This window comes from Heterodontus francisci, chromosome 32 (assembly GCF_036365525.1).
Source record: "Heterodontus francisci isolate sHetFra1 chromosome 32, sHetFra1.hap1, whole genome shotgun sequence".
Classification (NCBI taxonomy): Eukaryota; Metazoa; Chordata; class Chondrichthyes; order Heterodontiformes; family Heterodontidae; genus Heterodontus; species Heterodontus francisci.
The window spans coordinates 17575903-17594662 of record NC_090402.1 but is presented as its reverse complement, the minus strand read 5'-3'; the positions used below and the strand labels follow the sequence as shown (position 1 = coordinate 17594662).

General features: G+C 41.2%; 1 protein-coding gene across 2 annotated transcripts in view; it reads right to left on the bottom strand.

Moving 5' to 3' along the window:
* Nucleotides 1-18760, bottom strand: part of c5 (complement component 5) — a 141806-nt gene that overhangs the window by 26193 nt on the left and 96853 nt on the right. For both annotated transcript variants that reach the window (XR_010968995.1, XM_068012360.1), the window contains exons 25-29: nucleotides 17853-17931; nucleotides 8841-9000; nucleotides 6242-6337; nucleotides 4938-5109; nucleotides 1264-1469 (exon numbers count right to left, since the gene is read on the bottom strand). Coding sequence is in view for 1 of the 2 variants with exons in the window: in XM_068012360.1 (XP_067868461.1) it covers nucleotides 1264-1469; nucleotides 4938-5109; nucleotides 6242-6337; nucleotides 8841-9000; nucleotides 17853-17931 (713 nt within the window). In the remaining variant the exon portion in view is untranslated. The remainder of the gene's footprint in view (nucleotides 1-1263; nucleotides 1470-4937; nucleotides 5110-6241; nucleotides 6338-8840; nucleotides 9001-17852; nucleotides 17932-18760) is intronic.

Sequence of the window (18760 nt, the reverse complement as noted above, 5' to 3'; positions counted from 1 at the left end):
TAACAAAAACAGAAGCTGCTCATTTGAGCATAGTTAATTTTAATTGTTGGATTTTTAAAAGGGGTACCAATGGTGATACTCCTCCTTTAATTTGAACACACTATGTTACTTTAAAGGTTAGGCTGTAGTTTTCACGAGAGATATTGTACACCAACTTATATTTATATAGTGCCTTTAACATAATAAACCATCCCAAGGCGCTTCACAGGAGTATGATAGAATGAAGTCTGACACCGAGCCACAGAAAAGAAATATCAAGTCAGATGACCAAAAGCTTGGTCAAAGAGGTAGATTTTAAGGAGTGTCTTAAAGGAGGAAAGATAGGGGGGGGGGGGTATTCTAGAGCTTGGGGCCTAGGCAACTAAAGGTACAGCCACCAATGGTGGAGTGTTTAGAATCAGGGATGCACAAGTAGCCAGAATTACAGGAGGACAGATAGCTTGGAGGGTTGTGGGGCTTGATGTAGCTTGAACGGGAGCCAATGTAGGTTAGCAAACACGGATGATTGGGTACGGGACTTGGTGCAAGTTAAGAGTTTTGGATGATCTCAAGTTTATGGAGAGTAGAATGTGGGAGACCAGCCAGGAATGCATCGTAGTAGTCAAGTCTAGAGGTAACAAAGGCATGGATGAAGGTTCAGTAGCAGATGAGCTGAGACAGGGCAAAGTCGGGGGATATTACGGAGGTGGAACTGATGATGGCACAAATATGAAGACGGAAGCTTATCCTGGGGTCAAATGTGACACCAAGGTTGTGAACAGACTAGGTTAATCTCAGACTGTTGCCAGGGAGAAGGATGAAGTCAGTAGCTAGGGAATGGAGTTTGGGGCGGGGACCAAAAACAATGATCTCAGTCTTCCCAATATCTAATTGGAGGAAATTTCTGCTCATTCAGTACTGGATATCAGATAAGTAGTCTGATAATTTAGCAATAGTGGAGGAGTCTGGAGAAGTGGTGGTGAGGTAGAGCTGAGTGTCATCAGCATACATGTGAAAACTAACTGTTCTTTCGGATGATGTCACTGAGGTGCAGCACGTAGATGAGGTACATCCTTGGAGGACACTAGAGGTAATGGTGCGGGAGCAGGAAGAGAAGACATTGCAAGTGATTCACTGGTTATGATTAGATAGATAAAAATTGAACCAGGTGAGAACAGTCCCACCCAGCTAGACAATAGTGGAAAGGCATTGGAGGAGGATGGTGTGGTCAACCGTGTCAAAGGCTGCAGACAGATCAAGAGAGAATGAGACAGATGCATTTACTTGTGTTGAAATAAATCCTCCACCATAGCGCTGTTGTTCAGTGAGCCATCTAACAATGGGGTTTCCATATCTTTTATCAGTGGAGTGTAACACAGTCAGAAGAGCATATGATGTTGTTTCTACTATTCGTGCAGTTACTTCATCCGAAGAAGCTGTACTTTTTGAAATATCTTTCCAGTATCGATGTGAAGGGGGATTCCCTTTCCCTGTTGAATTGCAAACATGAAGCATAATTCGCATATCGCAAAATTTTTAAAGAAAATTATTCCTTGACAGTAAGAATTGTCCAGTTTTACACCATCGGCCACAATTTTACACCTAACCCAAAGAGTGGGTCTGTGTCGGGGGGGGTGGGGGGGTGTCGTAAAATGGAATGGGAGGCTCGGGGGGCCCTTCCCGACCTGACCCACCTCTGCCACCACTTTACACAGAATGGTGGCAAAAAACAGCCCGCCCACTCCAGGCCAATCAAGGCCCTTAAGTGGCCTCCACCCACCGCCACAGGGATTTTACCCGTGTCAAGCGGGCGGCCCAGGCCCAAGAAAAGCTGCCTATTAAAAGCAGGTGACTCTCTGATGGCCTCATGATCGGGCACCCTGTGCCTGACGGAGGGCCGCCCCCGTTGCCCTAACCACCGCAAATACCCAACACAACACTCCCCCCACCACCGTCCCCCAAATGACCACACTTGCCTCGCCAGGGCCCAACCAATCATCCCCCACGAGGCAACAAAAACTTACCTTGGTTCAGGGCTCCCTGACATCTTGGTCTTCAAGCTGGGCTGCAGTCCCAGCAGTGGCCACCGCTCCTGGTGGCACCACTGGGACTGAGCTGCCGGCCCACTGATTGGCTGGCAGCTCTATTAGGCGGGACTTCCTTCTCAAGTGGGTGAAACTTCCGCCTTAGAACAATTAAAGGCCGGGGTCCCGCAAAATACACGTCGGATCCCCAGGCCAGGCAGAAGCGGGTTCGCCACTGACTTTTCAGTTGGTGGACAGCTCCCATCTGCCAAGGGTAAAATTCCAGCCATCGTCTCTAGAAAAAGGATCATCCGTTTCTCAAACACTGCAATCCTTGAGGGATTTTCTGTGCAGCTTTAAGTTCTTTCTAATGCTTCCCATCTTTGTATTTAGAAATATTTTTTAATGAATGCAGAAGGTTTGTTTTATGCTTATCAAGATGAGAGATGCCACTGAGAGAACGGAACATCTTTTCATTTCAGGTGTCTAGCATCAGTACCAATGGCTCCCAGGTTATATGTAATAAAGTCAGAACATCAATCGCAAAAGAGAACCCTTAATGCACCATTGTAAATTTTCTATATGAGTGAAATTGTCAACTTTTGAGAAGCTTAAAAATGTTCAAAAAAAAAGCACCTCTTTTTGTTTGAACTATGCCAACAAAAGACAATTACAAGTTAAGTCCTATTTGAATCTAGTTTAAGGTCAGCTGGGACCTAAGCATGAGATATGCATGGAGAAAATTCTTAATTCACAAACTAAATGTATAGTGTCTAAACAAGTCAAATCATTCAATTTTACGCTCATGATCCAGCTCCTTTATATATCCAAATAACGAGTATGTAAACATTATGTTGCAAGTACACATTTTTAACAATTGTCATCAAAACCTTTTTCCTGGTGGAAACGAAATGTTTCTATTTATTAACCTTTATGTTTAGTCATCAATGATTTAATACACAGGGATCAAATGATACTTAAGGAAATGCACTTAAAAATCAGAAATACTAAATCCCATGTATGCCCCTCATTGTTGTCCATGCATTCTTGGTATGACTCCTTCTCCATAACCCTACAATCAATCCAATTATTTACATAAAAGCAAAATACTGTGTATGTTGGAAATCTGAAATAAAAATAGAAAGTGCTAGAAATATTCAGTAGGCCTGGCAGCATCTGTGGAGAGAGAAACAGAGTTAACATTTCTGGTCTGTGGCATTTCATCAGAACTCTGTTTAGAATCCCATACAAGTGGAAACATCTTCAATTTGTCTACCCTGTTGAATCCATTCATCATTTTAAGGACCTCTATCAGGTCACTTCACAGCCTCCTCTTTTCTTGACAAAAGAACACCAGTCTGTTCAATCTTTCCTGATAAGTATAACCTCTCAGTTCTGGCATTGTTCTTGCAAACATTTTTGCACCTCATCCGATGCCTCTATACACTTTTTATAATATGGAGACCAGAACTGTGCACTGTACTCCAAGTGTGGTCTAACTAAGGTTCAATACAAGGTTAACATGACTATTCCTCTAGAAATAAACCCCAGTGCTAGGTTTGCTTTCTTTTATGGCCTTAGTGACCTGTGTTGCTACTTTTAGTGATTTGTTTATTCGCATCCCTAGATTTTTTTTTATTTCCAAAATATACTTTATTCATAAAAATCTGTAAAAATTACATTCCCAAACAGTTTAAAATAGCATCAAGTCAAAAAATACAAACAGTGCAAAGATGATCAGTTTCCTTCTATACAATCATGAGTTGCCTCACAACCCTTCCATTTAATTTTCATGCCATATATAATTTTACATTTACAGCACACAAAATTTTCCCGATACAGTTCGAGGGGTTTCCCATGGATCCAGCCCCTCAGTTCAGCTTGGTGGGGGGACCTTACACTGTGGTCTTTCCCCATTGAGCCTTTGCTGCGGCTGCCCCAAGCTTTAGTGCGTCCCTCAGCATGTAGTCCTGGACCTCGGAATGTGCCAGTCTGCAACATTCGGTGGTGGACAACTCTTTGCACTGGAAGACCAGCAAGTTTCGGGCAGACCAAAGGGTGTCTTTCACCGAATTGATAGTCCTCCAGCAGCAGTTGATGTTTGTCTCGGTGTGCGTTCCTGGGAACAGCCCGTAGAGCACAGACTCCTGTGTTACAGAGCTGCTTGGGATGAACCTCGACAAAAACCACTGCATCTCTTTCCACACCTGCTTTGCAAAGACACATTCCAGGAGTAGGTGGGCAACTGTCTCTTCCCCACCACAGCTACCGCGGGGGCATTGTGCGGAGGGGGCGAGACTTCGGGCGTGCATGAAGGATCTGACGGGAAGGGCCCTTCTCACCACCAGCCAAGCTACATCTTGGTGCTTGTTTGAAAGTTCTGGTGATGAGGCATTCCGCCAAATGACTTTGACAGTCTGCTCGGGGAACCATCCGACAGGATCCACCGTCTCCTTTATTCGCATCCCTAGATCCCTTTGCTTCTCTGCCCCATTTAGACTTGCATTATCCAAGCATTATGTGGCCTCTTTAATCTTCCAACCACAATGCACCACCTTACACTTATCTATATTGGAATTCATTTGCCATGAAATGCCCATTCTGCAAGTTTATTAGTCTTGTATTTTGTCACAATTTTCCCTTGTATTAACCACAGCCCCCAATATGGTGCTGTCTGCAAATTTAGAAATTGTACTTCTGAATCCCCAGTCCAAAAATTTTAATGTAAATTATGGACAACAGTGATCCTTACCCTGACCACTTGTGAAACATCACTTCCCACCTTTTGCCAGTTTGCGCAGCTGCCCTTAGCCCCTACTCCCTGTTTTCTGTTTTGTAACCAAACTATGACTTCATTAAGCACTAGGCACAGCAGATAGAGTTCTTAGTGAATGATTTGACACACAATACTGTTTATATTGTTGTTTTCATTACCTATTACAAAGGCTTCATACTTCAGTTTTTGCAAGGCTCGATAAGAAAAGCGAGATCGTTGGTTTTTCAATGCCAGTGCATAAGCAGTTATTGCTAATACAAGTGTACTCTTCACATTCTCCACATTGTTTGACAAATACTCATCAGCTTTAATTATAGCATTTCTAATTCCCTAAAAGAAATCAGATAAAATATATTTAAGAACTTAGTTTTATCCTTCTGGTATCTTGTCTTACTCAGCCCAGTGTCTAACTACACATTTACTTTTCCAGACATCTTCCATTCTACTATCATACTTGGCATCTCAGTCCAAACTTTAAACATAGCCGTAATAAAAACAGAAAATGCTGGAAATACTCAGCAGGTCAGGCAGCATCTGTGAAGATGACAGTCCATCAACCTGAAGCATTGGCCTGGATTTACAGTCGTAATGATGGTGAAACATTACACCTCTGCAACTGACAGCAACTTCTGGAATCTGCACATGTGCAGATAAAACATGGAAATCCAGAAGTAGCTATCAGTGATTCTCTGCACTTCCTCAGGCTGTGCTGTTGAAATCCCTGCAGATGGCAAATCTTTAGAAATTACTAAACTGATGAGAACTTCCCCTTTTACGCTGTAATATAGCTGTTAAACAACCATGAAAAAGTTACACTTTGTTAATGAGGTGTAACTGGGTTTATAATAGTGTACTAAATCATAACTAGTGCTGAACAACCTCTCTGGTCCAGGAAAACTAATTTCATATTTGTGAATGTCAAATTGTTCCATTATGATAAAAAAAAATCCATACTTTTAATGTATTTTTAAAAAATTGTTTATGAGCTTCTAATGTGTATGATCCAATCTTGATTCAGCTATCTGTAAAATTTATACAAAGTGAAGGATAATCAGTGCATTTTACTTCCTGATATTCTGTCTGTGAGAATTCTACAATATGATGAACTGCTTATCCTGTTTGATGACATCACTGTTGCTGGATACCTGGCGATCCCCTTGACTTGGCACTAGATTCAAATTGATATTGAGAAAGGTGAAATCCATGCCACACAGATCGCTAGATCTTAAATGGGCAGCTTTCTTTGGATCTTAAATGGGCAGCTTTCTTTGAAGTCAGCTGTGATTGAAATCCAGGCCGATATCAACATTCAGCAAAATACAATCAGCATCATGTGATAACATGTACATTACTTCACTGAATATTGCAAGATGATGATATATCTTGGGATCAATTATCATGCAAATTAACAGAAACAATTAACAGATTGCACTGTGCATGTTTTCATATATTTTTCACTCACCTCAGTTTCACACGTGTAAAAAGCCTTTTGAATGGCAATACTAGTAAATGCTGTCAAATACAATGCCCTTTCTTTAGCTTCATCCTTTAAAGGACCCTGTAATAAATTTGACGAAATGCTTATTTACCAGAAACACATTAAATATGTCAATATTTGCACAGCAATGTAACCCAATAATATCTGTTCTTGTTTGGAATAACATTCCAACTCTTACTAGTAAAACTGATGAGGACATCTACTCCTATTGCCTCAGTTTTATATATACAGATGTGAGCGCCGCTAGCAAGGCCAGATTTGTTCCCTGTTCCTAATTGTCCTTGAGAAGGTGGTTCCCCATGTTTAGAATTTTATTCCATAATTACATGCAGTTTCAGTTTCTCGGATATTCAAATTAATAAATAGAATTCTAACCCTCTTAGAAATTATTTATTGTCTATCAGTAGATTTTTAAAAATCTATTTATTTCCAATTATTTTAAGGTAATTTTCTCTTCCATTTTCTCCCCCTCTCCTCAAGCAGGTGCTGACTCTTGCTGGAATTCATTCCATGCACATCATCAGCCCTCCACTAACTCCCAAGTGGCTAATATTTACGTGTGACTGCAGATAATGTTAACTGTGTTTTGACCATGGATAACATTAGAACAAGGTCTAATCCTGTTTTCATTTGACACATATACAATGTTACAGCAAGCGTAACAAAAATATATTTCTGAGGTTATAATAAATTCTCTTTAAAAAAAACACACAACCTGCAAACTGTGTATTTATTAAGCCAGGGTATACATCCTTAGGGTCAAACCCAACTGCTGTCTATTGTAATAAAAACAAGAAATGCTGGAAATACTCAGCAGGCCGGGCAGCATCTGCGGAAAGAGAAGCAGAGTTAATGTTTCAGATCAGTGACCCTTCTTCAGAACTGGTAAATATTAGAAATGTAAAAGGTTAAAAGCAAGTAAAGCGGGGGTGAGGCAAGTGATAACAAAGGAGAAGGTGTAAATAGGGCAAGGTCACAGAATAGCTGACCAGAAGGTCGTGGAGCAAAGGCAAACAATATGTTAATGGTGTGTTGAAAGACAAAGCATTAGTACAGATAGGGTATTAACAGACTGAAAATTGAACAGCCGCAAGTACAAACATGAAAAAAACCCAGTGGGTAAGCAAACTGAACAAACTAAGATGAAATAAAATATAATAAACACAAAAAAAAAATTTTTTAAACGAAAAAGAAAAAAATAACTGAAAATGAAAGTAAAATGGAGCCCGTCATGCTCTGAAATTATTGAACTCAATGTTCAGTCCGGCAGGGTGTAGTGTGCCTAATCGATAAATGAGATGCTGTTCCTCGAACTTGCATTGATGTTCACTGGAACACTGCAGCAAGCCCAGGACAGAGATGTGAGCTTGAGAGCAGGGGGAAGTGTTGAAATGGCAAGCAATCGGAAGCTAGGGGTCCTGCTTGCAGACTGAGTGGAGGTGTTCCGCAAAGCGGTCACCCAGTCTGCGTTTGGTCTCCCCAATGTAGAGGAGACCACATTGTGAGCAGCGAAGACAGTACACTAAATTGAAAGAAGTACAAGTAAATCACTACTTCACCTGAAAGGAGTGTTTGGGGCCTGAGATAGTGAGGAGAGAGGAGGTAAATGGGCAGGTATTACACCTCCTGCAATTGCAGGGGAAGGTGCCATGGGAAGGGGACGAGGTGGTGGGGGTAATGGAGGAGTGGACCAGGGTGTCATGGAGGGAACGATCCCTTCGGAATGCTGACAGGGGAAAGGAGGGGAAGATGCGTTTGGTAGTGGCATCACGCTGGAGGTGGCGGAAATGGCGGAAGATGATCCTTTAGAAATGGAGGCTGATGGGTCAAAGGGAACCCTGTCGTGGTTCTGCGAGGGACAGGAAGGGGTGAGGGTAGAGGTGCAGGAAATGGGCCGGACACAATTGAGGGCCCTGTCAACTACTGTTTATTGTAATGGGATAAAGTGGGAGAAAATTTCCTCAGTTTTACAAGGGTACTGGATCTTTGGCAGGGCGGGATTTCCTTGCCTCTGCCCCTCATCTGGCTATTTTGAAGAGGTTGTGGTAATTTACATATGGACAGCAGTGCTACAGTCCAGAAAGCTAATTGGGGAAGGATGATACTGGAGCCAATCTTTACTCAGTCTTATATTTATTTACAGAGTGAAACATTACAAGCATATACCTCCTAACTCAACCCCCACACAGTTTCAGTAAGTCATAGTGTCTATATATGCTCAAGTAAGACCCCAATTAATACCCTCCACCTGCATAGAATTAAACATAATTAACAAGGAGGAATACGGCTCTTATATAGAATGAAATCTGCAACCTTATCATCTGTATAGTACAGTACATTGAGCATTGCCTTTCTCACTGGGCCATTTGTAGAACAATATTTTCGAACTTTAATGACTGCAAGACTGATTTGAAATCAAATGCTTCAATGACCATTGTTAATCCCTTTAGAGTATTTAAAATTCAAAGAAACTCAATGTTACAGTGATATTAATATCTGCTGTGGATTATGAGTGAAATTTCACCTTCATATAGTTAACACAATCTCAAATTTCACCACTAACCTGCAACCGTAATGGCACATAATTGGAATGCTCTTTAAATGATCCATCAGAGTTTTGACAATTTTCGATCAGCCAAATGATTGTATTGCACATTGATTGTTCATCCAGTGTAAGGTACTTACTGACTTGTGCAAACACCCTTAACACAAAGGCTGTTAACCTGGAAGCAAATGAACATGCACTGTTATTATTTTGGTGAATGCAAAATATAAATGCTTCATCCACTCCTAGCAGAGCTCAGCAAGATACAGTACCACACAAGGTGATGCTAACACTCTACAGGACCAATGGAATTCCTTTCCTATTACTATGATTAGATTTACATGTTAAATGCATTGCAATCTAGTGGAAATGAAAGTGTCCCTTACAGGCTATCAGACACATTCCTTATGCAAGTTTGAGATATTCTTAGTATCATAGATATTTACAGCACAAAAGGAGGCCAGTGGCCCATCCTGCCAGTGTTGGCTCTTTGAAAGAGCAATTGGCTTAGTTCCACAGCCGTGCTAATGTTTGTCTGTAACCATGTAAGTTCCTCATGTTAATTGTGTGATTATATGCTGGTGAAGGGAGTTAATTGGAGTTTAAGTTGAGCATTTAAAAGCACTCACTGGGACTGGGAGAGGGATTTGTGTGAGGAGCTACATGTTTGTAATCTTTGAACTTTGCACAATAAATGTGAAACTGAGTAAATATAGGCTCCAGCCTTATCCTTCTATAACAAGCTTTCTGGAATCTAATATGGTGGCAGAGGATGGTTGCCTTAAGCTGAAGGTTGGAAAATAGGACTTTTTTTTTGGATAGAAAACTAAAGTCTCAAGGGCCATTGTGAAAAATATGGCAGAAAGCAAGGGCAAATTGTCAGGGTCTGATTACCCTCTGGTGTTTTCGGACTGTGAACCATATGACCAGTGGAAGAATGAAGTGGATATGTGGACATGAGTTACATCTCTACCAAAAAGGAAATAAGGTATGGCCTTGGCATTGTCACTTCCTAACAAAAGTAAAATCAGAAGTAAAGTGTTTTCTGAACTGGATGCTCGTCAGTTGGATACTGATGAAGGGTTGGATCTTCTTTTTGGATTTGTGGGTGAAATTTACAAGAACGATGACCCTCTATAAAAACAAAGGTGACCGCGGTGACTGCAACAACTACCGTGGAATCTCCCTGCTCAGCATAGTGGGGAAAGGCTTTGCTCGAGTCGCTCTGAACAGGCTCCAGAAGCTGGCCGAGCACGTCTACCCTGAGGCACAGTGTGGCTTTCGTGCAGAGAGATCGACCGTTGACATGCTGTTCTCCCTTCGTCAGATACAGGAGAAATGCCGTGAGCAACAGATGCCCCTCTACATTGCTTTCATTAATCTCACCAAAGCCTTTGACCTCGTCAGCAGACGTGGTCTCTTCAGATTACTAGAAAAGATTGGATGCCCACCAAAGCTACTAAGTATCATCACCTCATTCCATGACAATATGAAAGGCACAATTCAACATGGTGGCTCCTCATCAGAGCCCTTTCCTATCCTGAGTGGCGTGAAACAGGGCTGTGTTCTCGCACCCACACTTTTTGGGATTTTCTTCTCCCTGCTGCTTTCACATGCGTTCAAGTCCTCCGAAGAATGAATTTTCCTCCACACAAGATCAGGGGGCAGGTTGTTCAACCTTGCCCGTCTAAGAGCGAAGTCCAAAGTACGGAAAGTCCTCATCAGGGAACTCCTCTTTGCTGACGATGCTGCTTTAACATCTCACACTGAAGAGTGCCTGCAGAGTCTCATCGACAGGTTTGCGGCTGCCTGCAATGAATTTGGCCTAACCATCAGCCTCAAGAAAACGAACATCATGGGGCAGGATGTCAGAAATGCTCCATCCATCGATATTGGCGACCACGCTCTGGAAGTGGTTCAAGAGTTCACCTACGTAGGCTCAACTATCACCAGTAACCTGTCTCTAGATGCAGAAATCAACAAGCGCATGGGAAAGGCTTCCACTGCTGTGTCCAGACTGGCCAAGAGAGTGTGGGAAAATGGCGCACTGACACGGAACACAAAAGTCCGAGTGTATCAGGCCTGTGTCCTCAGTACCTTGCTCTATGGCAGCGAGGCCTGGACAACGTATGTCAGCCAAGAGCGACGTCTCAATTCATTCCATCTTCGCTGCCTCTGGAGAATACTTGGCATCAGGTGGCAGGACCGTATCTCCAACACAGAAGTCCTCGAGGCGGCCAACATCCCCAGCTTATGTACACTACTGAGTCAGCGGCGCTTGAGATGGCTTGGCCATGTGAGCCGCATGGAAGATGGCAGGATCCCCAAAGACACATTGTACAGCGAGCTCGCCACTGGTATCAGACCCACCGGCCGTCCATGTCTCCGCTTTAAAGACGTCTGCAAACGCGACATGAAATCCTGTGACATTGATCACAAGTCGTGGGAGTCAGTTGCCAGCGTTCGCCAGAGCTGGCGGGCAGCCATAAAGACGGGGCTAAAATGTGGCGAGTCGAAGAGACTTAGTAGTTGGCAGGAAAAAAGACAGAGGCGCAAGGGGAGAGCCAACTGTGCAATAGCCCCGACAAACAAATTTCTCTGCAGCACCTGTGGAAGAGCCTGCCACTCTAGAATTGGCCTTTATAGCCACTCCAGGCGCTGCTTCACAAACCACTGACCACCTCCAGGCGCGTATCCATTGTCTCTCGAGATAAGGAGGCCCAAAAGAAATAAGAGATTGAGGAAATTCAATTTGGAGATCCCTGGTTCAGTGCTAGCTTTTAAATTGCGAGTTTGTGCTAGGGTGTCGCATATGGACAAGCTCCTGGATCTAACTGGGGTTCATTTCTTGGGCAAAGACTCCCTGTTGGACCAAATGTCCTCAGCCTTAAAAAAATTCCTGGGGAAATAGTCATTTCCCACAGTTCTGGTAGAACAAGCGGGACACTCTGCAGTGACACAAAGAATGGAAGACTCAATGTTTACAAGATTTAGAAATAATCCAAGTACTGGAAGCAGGCCTAAGCACAATGGAAGAGTTAAAGACAGGAGGAATGAGGATGAAAGCACCTTTAGCAAGTCTGAATATTACAGTGGAAGACAGGGTTGGAACAGCAATCAAAGGCGAATGAATCCCAGGAATGCCCAAGGAATAGTTAATAGGTGCTTCAGATATGACTCAAAGTATCATTATGCAATGAACTGCCCTAAGCAGAGGGGCAGAGTCTTTGAAATATCACATGACGTAGAAAATTCTGAGGCAGAAGAGCAAGATACTGATGGATCTGAAGGAATTGTACTAGTCACAAGGAGTTTTAGTCCTGTGATGAATGTGTTGGTTGTGGATTCATTCAACTGTGCAGTACTGGATAGTGCTTGTACGTCGAGAGTATGTGGTACTGATTGGTTACAGTGTTTTCTGGATTCACTCAGTAGTGAGGATTGACACAAGGTTAAGGAGTATAAAAGTACTACCAGCATTAGGTTTGGTGATGACAACACATTGAAGTTATTGAAGAGAGTAGTAATCCCATGTAAAAAACTGGGGTAAGCCACTGTATCAGTACTGATGTAGTCTCCAGTATGGAGCATGATAAGGCAATTGTTTTTAGGAAGTCAGTGAATTTGCAATTTACCCAGTCAGGGCATTATTGTATCCCTTTAACAAAACCTGATATTTCTAGTCAGAGTGTTAGAGATGTGTTGATGGCATCAGGTATTACGAATCAGAAGTTACACAGGCAATTTGCTCACCCTTCTTGTCAGAGATGAAAACCCCTACTAAAAGATGTAGGTATGGTTGATGGAGAGTATACGGGGATAATAGCAGAGATTAGTGAAAAGTGTGAGATTTGTGAAAAGTATCGGAGGCACCATCACGTCCAATTGTCAGCCTTCCATTGGCATGTGACTTTAACGAGGTAGTTGCCATGGATTTAAAGGTATGGGACAAAGACAAGAATATTTTTATTCTACATTTTATCGACCTAGCAACTAGATTTAGTCTTTCTACAATAATAAATAGTAAGGACAAAAGGGTGATTATAGACAAAATTATGGAAAAATGGATAGGGACTGGGCTTGGGCACCAGCTAAGTTTCTGACTGATAATGGAGGAGAATTTGCCAATGACGAGTTCAAGGATATGTGTGAAAACATGAACATCACGGTTATGAATACTGCAGCTGAAAGTCCTTTCAGCAATGTGAAAGGAATCATGCAGTGGTTAATGAAATATTACATGAAATCTTGGCTGACCAGCCAAACTGCAAGTTGACAACTGCCCTGACATGGGCGGTTCATGCGAAGAATTAGCTTCAGATGGTTGGAGAATATAATCCCTATCAATTGGTCTATGGGTGGAATCCCAAATTGCCTTCTGTACTGTGCGACAGTACTCCTGGTCTAGAAGGTACTACTATTAGTTCCATTTTTTTCTACACATTTAAATGTTTTACATGCAGGGAGACGGGCATTCATCAAGGCTGAGGGCACCAAGAAAATTCGTAGAGCTCTGAGGCATCATATAAGGCCATCTGAGGCAGAATTTAGTTCAGGAGATTTGGTCTATTATAAAAGAGAGGACCATTGGGAATGGAAGAGTAAGGTAAGCATGGAAATCAAACTGTTAAGGTTCATTTTTCACGATTAATTAGGGTTGATTACAAAATCTCAGAATCTGAGCAGCTGATAGAGGGAAAAGAGGCACCTTGTACCTCAAATACTCATGTGTTTTGTGATGAAGGTCCTGAGGCACAGGTAGATCAAAAGTTGGATAGTAATGATGCTCAGGAAAGAACTATCGCATCCAAAGGCCAACTGCCTCGAGTAGGTACTCGGGAGACATATATTCCAGATGGGTCTGGTAATGGAGGGATGTGACAATTGTGGGGCATGCAGGAAAATCTACAGGCAAGTTTAAATATTGGTTAAATGTTCAAGATGATGACCAAGAAGCCACAGCCATGGACTGGCAGAATGGGGTGAAAGACTGGAGGGTAAGAAAGCGCAGTGCAAGTTTTGATAGTGGGTCAGGAAGTGACTCTTGCGTAAGGAAGCGATCACTTACTGGAGAAAGAGCCTCCGATAAAGTACGAGGGAGATCTTCTAGCAGTAGTCCAACAGACATCAAAGTGCTAATAGAGGCCGTAGTATGAACAGATTCCACAATGAAATGAAGGCTAGAGGGCAGTCTCGGAATAGAACTAGAAGGAAAAGTCCTCATAATCGTGAAATTTTAGTGGCTGCCAATAAACTTAAGGATAAACTCATAAGAGAAGTAAAACATAAGGAACTAGAGAGTTGGAGAGCGTTTGGTGTCTATTCTGAGGTACCAGAAAGGGGACAGCCGGCCTTGTCATATAGATGGATTTGTACTGAAAATGTCCTTCCCGATGGAACTTATAAGGCTAAAGCGAGATTAGTTGCGAGGGGTTTTGAAGAGTGATTGGGGGATACCGATGTTAGAGTCGACTCTCCCACAGGTGGAAATGTAATCTTGAAAATCTTTTTGTCCCTTTTGGCCACATATTCGTAGGAATGTAGATCCATTGACATAAAAGCTGCATTTCTGCAAGGTGATACTTTACAGAGAGAGGTGTATCTGAAAGCACCTAAAGAGGCAGCAGATACAGAAGGAAAATTATGGAAACTGAACAAATGCATCTATAGCCTTAATGATGCTTGCAGGGTGTGGTATTTCTCGGTGAGATCTGTTCTGTTGAAAATCGGTTGTGTTCAACTAAAAGCAGATCCTGCCATGTTTTATTGGTATCATAAAGGGAAACTTTCAGGCATCTTCATGATGCACGTTGATGATGGTACTGTGGATTTTAAGAAATATGTTATTAAAAGATTAAGGCAGAATTTAAAATTGGGAGTCAGGCTTGTGGGGCCTTTAAATATATTGGTTTAGATATTAAGCAGAATATGTCAGGAATAAGTTTGAATCAACAATCCTATTTAGAGAGTGCTACTCCCATCCCAGTTAATCGTGTTAGGTCATCACAGAAAGATGATTATCTATCTAAAGCAGAGATTGAGTAATTGCAAAGCCTGGTGGGTCAATTAAATTGGTTGGGGTCTCAGACTAGACCTGATGTTAGTTTTGATGCGCTGGAGTTAAGCACGATGATGAAACATCCAAAAGTCGAGAATGTTTTAAGGGCAAATAAAACATCGAAAAAACTAAATCTGGAGAAATGTGTACTGAAGTTCCCACCCTTAGGTGACCCAAAGAACATGAAGCTAATAATTTTTAGTGATGTTTCACATGCTAATCGTGCTGATGGACATTCAAGTGCAGCTGGCTTCATAATATTTCTGATGGGTGAAAATGGGAAATGTTGTCCTTTAGTTTGGGAGGCTAAGAAAATAGAACGGGTTGTTAAAAGCATGTTAGCTGTGGAACACTGGGTCTTGTGGAGGCAGTGGACATGGGGTTCCATTTGTCAAATATTTTGGGTGAACTTCTGAACAAGGGACATCCTGAAGATAGGATACCCATTGAATGTTATGTGGATAATCATTCTTTGTGGGACAATGTACACTCTACAAAAAGTGTGAGTGAAAAAAGACTATGTTTGACTTCCCTGGATTGAAACGAATGCTGGAGAGAAAGGAAATCTCCAAAGTTAAATGGGTAGATGCAAGTCATCAGCTATCCGATTGTTTCACAAACAGAAATGCATGTGCAAAGAGATTGTTGGAGGTGTTGGATGAGGGGTATCTCACAATGTAAAAACTTTGTACCCAATATGGAATTTAATTTTGATTTATTTTGAAAAGTTGTATTGTAAAATAAAGGGGATCTGTTAACTATGTGATTATATGCAGGTGAAAGGAGTTAATTGGGGTTTTAGTTGAGCACTTAAAAGCATACACTCTCTGGGATTGGGAGAAGGATTTGTGTGAGGAGCTGCATGTTTGTAATCCTTTTGCCCTGCACAATAAATGTGAAACTGAGTAAATATAGGCTCCAGCATTATCCTTCTATAACAAGCTTTCTGGAGTCTGACACCTCATCCTCAAGTATCTGTCCATCTCCCTTTTAAAATGATATATGGAATGAGCTTCTACCACATTTTCAGTTACAGTGTTCCCGATCCCGATAACTTTCTGAATGAAAACAATTCTCTTCATCTCCGGTCTAGATCTTTTGCCAAGGATTTTAAATCTATGACCTCTGATTATTGATTCACTTGCCAGAGGGAATAGTTTTTCTCTACCTACACTATCAAAACCTCTCAACATCTTGAAAATTTCTTTTAGGTCACCTTTTATACTCCAAGAAGAACAGTCCTAACTTTTCCAACCTCTTCTCATAACTGAAGTTCCTCATCCCTGACAACATTCTGGGAAACCTCCTCTGTACCCTTTCTTAGGCCTTTACATCTTTTCTGAAGTGTGGTATCCAGAGTTGCCCGCAATACTCCTGCTGAGTCATAACTAGTGACTTATAAAGTTCTAGCATGATCTCCTTGCTTTTATATTCTATGCCTCTATTTATAAACCCAAGTAACCCATATGCTTTTTAATCACCTTATCAATTTGCTCTGCCACTTTTAAGAATTTATGCATATAGACATCAAGGTATCAGTGCTCATCTACACGTTTCAAAATTGTGCCATTTATAATATACTGTCTTTTCATTTTAGCCTTCCTAAAGGGCATCACTTCACACTTCTCCACATTGAGCTCCATCTGCCATGCTTCTGCCCATTTGACCATCCTGAAGTCCACGACTACCCTCATCATTATCTACTACGTTGTCAAGTTTTGTATCATCTGCAAACTTTATAATGCTGCGCACTACACCCAAGTTCAGGTTGTTAATAAAAATTGAAGAGTAATGGAACTAAAACTGACCCTTGGGGAACACCACTGCAAACCACCTCCCGGCTTTAAAACATCCATTCATCACCACCCTCTGCTTCCTGTGACTAAAACAATTCCGTATCCATACTGCCACTTTCCTGTCTGTGACATATCATCACATGTCTTAAAGTGCAATAGGCATAGATGATGGTGTGATGATATATTTGTATATTAATGAGTTCACTGTTTCGGAAGTAAGCTAATCAATATCCCACACAGAACACAACCATTGGCCAATGCAATTATAAAATTTAAATATTGTATTGAGCCATTGATACAATTCACAGCAGCACAGGAAAATGGCAATGACAAATATGAAACTAAAATGCCTTTATCTATTATTGATTATCCTGCCTGTGTCCTTTCTCCCTTTACCATGATTGCTTTTCTAGATTCTTGCCTCTTTTGATATCAGTCCCCATCTTAGTTTCTCCTCTCCTTGTATTTTCACTGCTATCCATTGATTTTCTTTTGTTCCTTTATCGTTTTGCTTTACTCTACCATTTTACCCACACCTTGCTAAAATTCTAAAGACTGCTCAGTCCCAACTGCAGTGTAGAACACAATTACAAAGACAGTGTAATCTGCATGCATCATTGGCTATTTACCTACACTCCCATATTTTGGTCCTAAATTAGAACAGTTTTCTCATATCACACTATGCTACACTACTTCATTATGCTACCCAGGATGACCACCGGATAACAAGGTCCTTAACTTCTCTAAATGGCATTTATGTTGTAGTATTTTTATGCCTACACTGTTTTATTGACCTTTGAGCAGCTTTTCTGACAAAAACCACCAACAGATAGCTTTAATTTTGACTAGATATTTTTCTACCACCAAACCTTAAAGGCCCAATTAACTTAGGTAAAATACATCAAATTGCCATGCATCTAAATTATTCTCAAAATTATACTAAATATTCAGATAACCAGACATGGTAGAATAAATGGAACTGAACTGTATAATGAAAAGTGAAAGAAATACCCTTGAACAACAATAATATTTTAAACTGTCAGAACTGTTTTCATTTTTATCAGGCTCACATTATGCTTTTTCAAACAGTAATTAAAACACCATCCTGATAATTAGTATGACCAAAACACTAATTCTCCCTTTTGGGGAAAACTGATTTTGCTTAGCACAGCTTACCAGGTGCTGCCTTCTCGATCTTTCCACATGCTGTATGAATTGGCATATTTGGTTCGGAAAGACATAATACTCGTAATGCCTGTACAAAATCAAAAGTTGAAATAACAAGACTAAGATAAAAATAAAATAAGAGATGTATAACAAATAAATGCGCTCTAATATTCATAGGTGCTGTGTATACATCCTTGTGTATGAACCTAAGCAATCATTGTGTTGTGTAGTATCTTTATCTTATTGAACATACCCTCTCTTCTCCCCGTTACGATCTCAGTGAGACCATTTACGTTAAAATACGAGATGTGAACCCCCAGACCAATTTAGAGAATTACATGACAAGATTTCATGTTTTAAGACTTTTATTATAACAGCTAAACCATTTAGTACTGGTAAGTAAAAACAAAGTGCTGGAAATACTCACCAGGTCAGACAGCATCTGAGAAGAGAGAAGCAGAGTTAAAGTTTCAGGTCTGTGACCTTTCATCGGAACTCTCCGTAAATGCTGCCTGACCTGCTGATAATTTCCAGCACTTTCTGTTTTTATTTCAGATTTCCAGCATCTGCAGTAATTTGCTTTTATTTTAGTACTTCGTGAGTAGCTGATACTCTAGATTACAAACAAAGGTATTTTCTTTACTTATTAAAATACTTGAAAACCTCACACCACACTTATATGCTACACAGTCCTTTTTGATGGTGAAATCCTTTGCGGATAAAAATCCTAAACTCCTCCCAGTAGCAATGGCTGAATCTCCCAGACCTTTTCAAAAATCAATGTCCTCTATGCTCACTTCTATCCGTGAATAAGGCAATTTTTGGTGATCCTGTTGGCCTTCTACCTCCCCGCAAGCTTCAACTTTCAAAATTGGTTCAAGTCTTCGCAGCCTTTTGCTGTATCAGGCTTCCAAGAG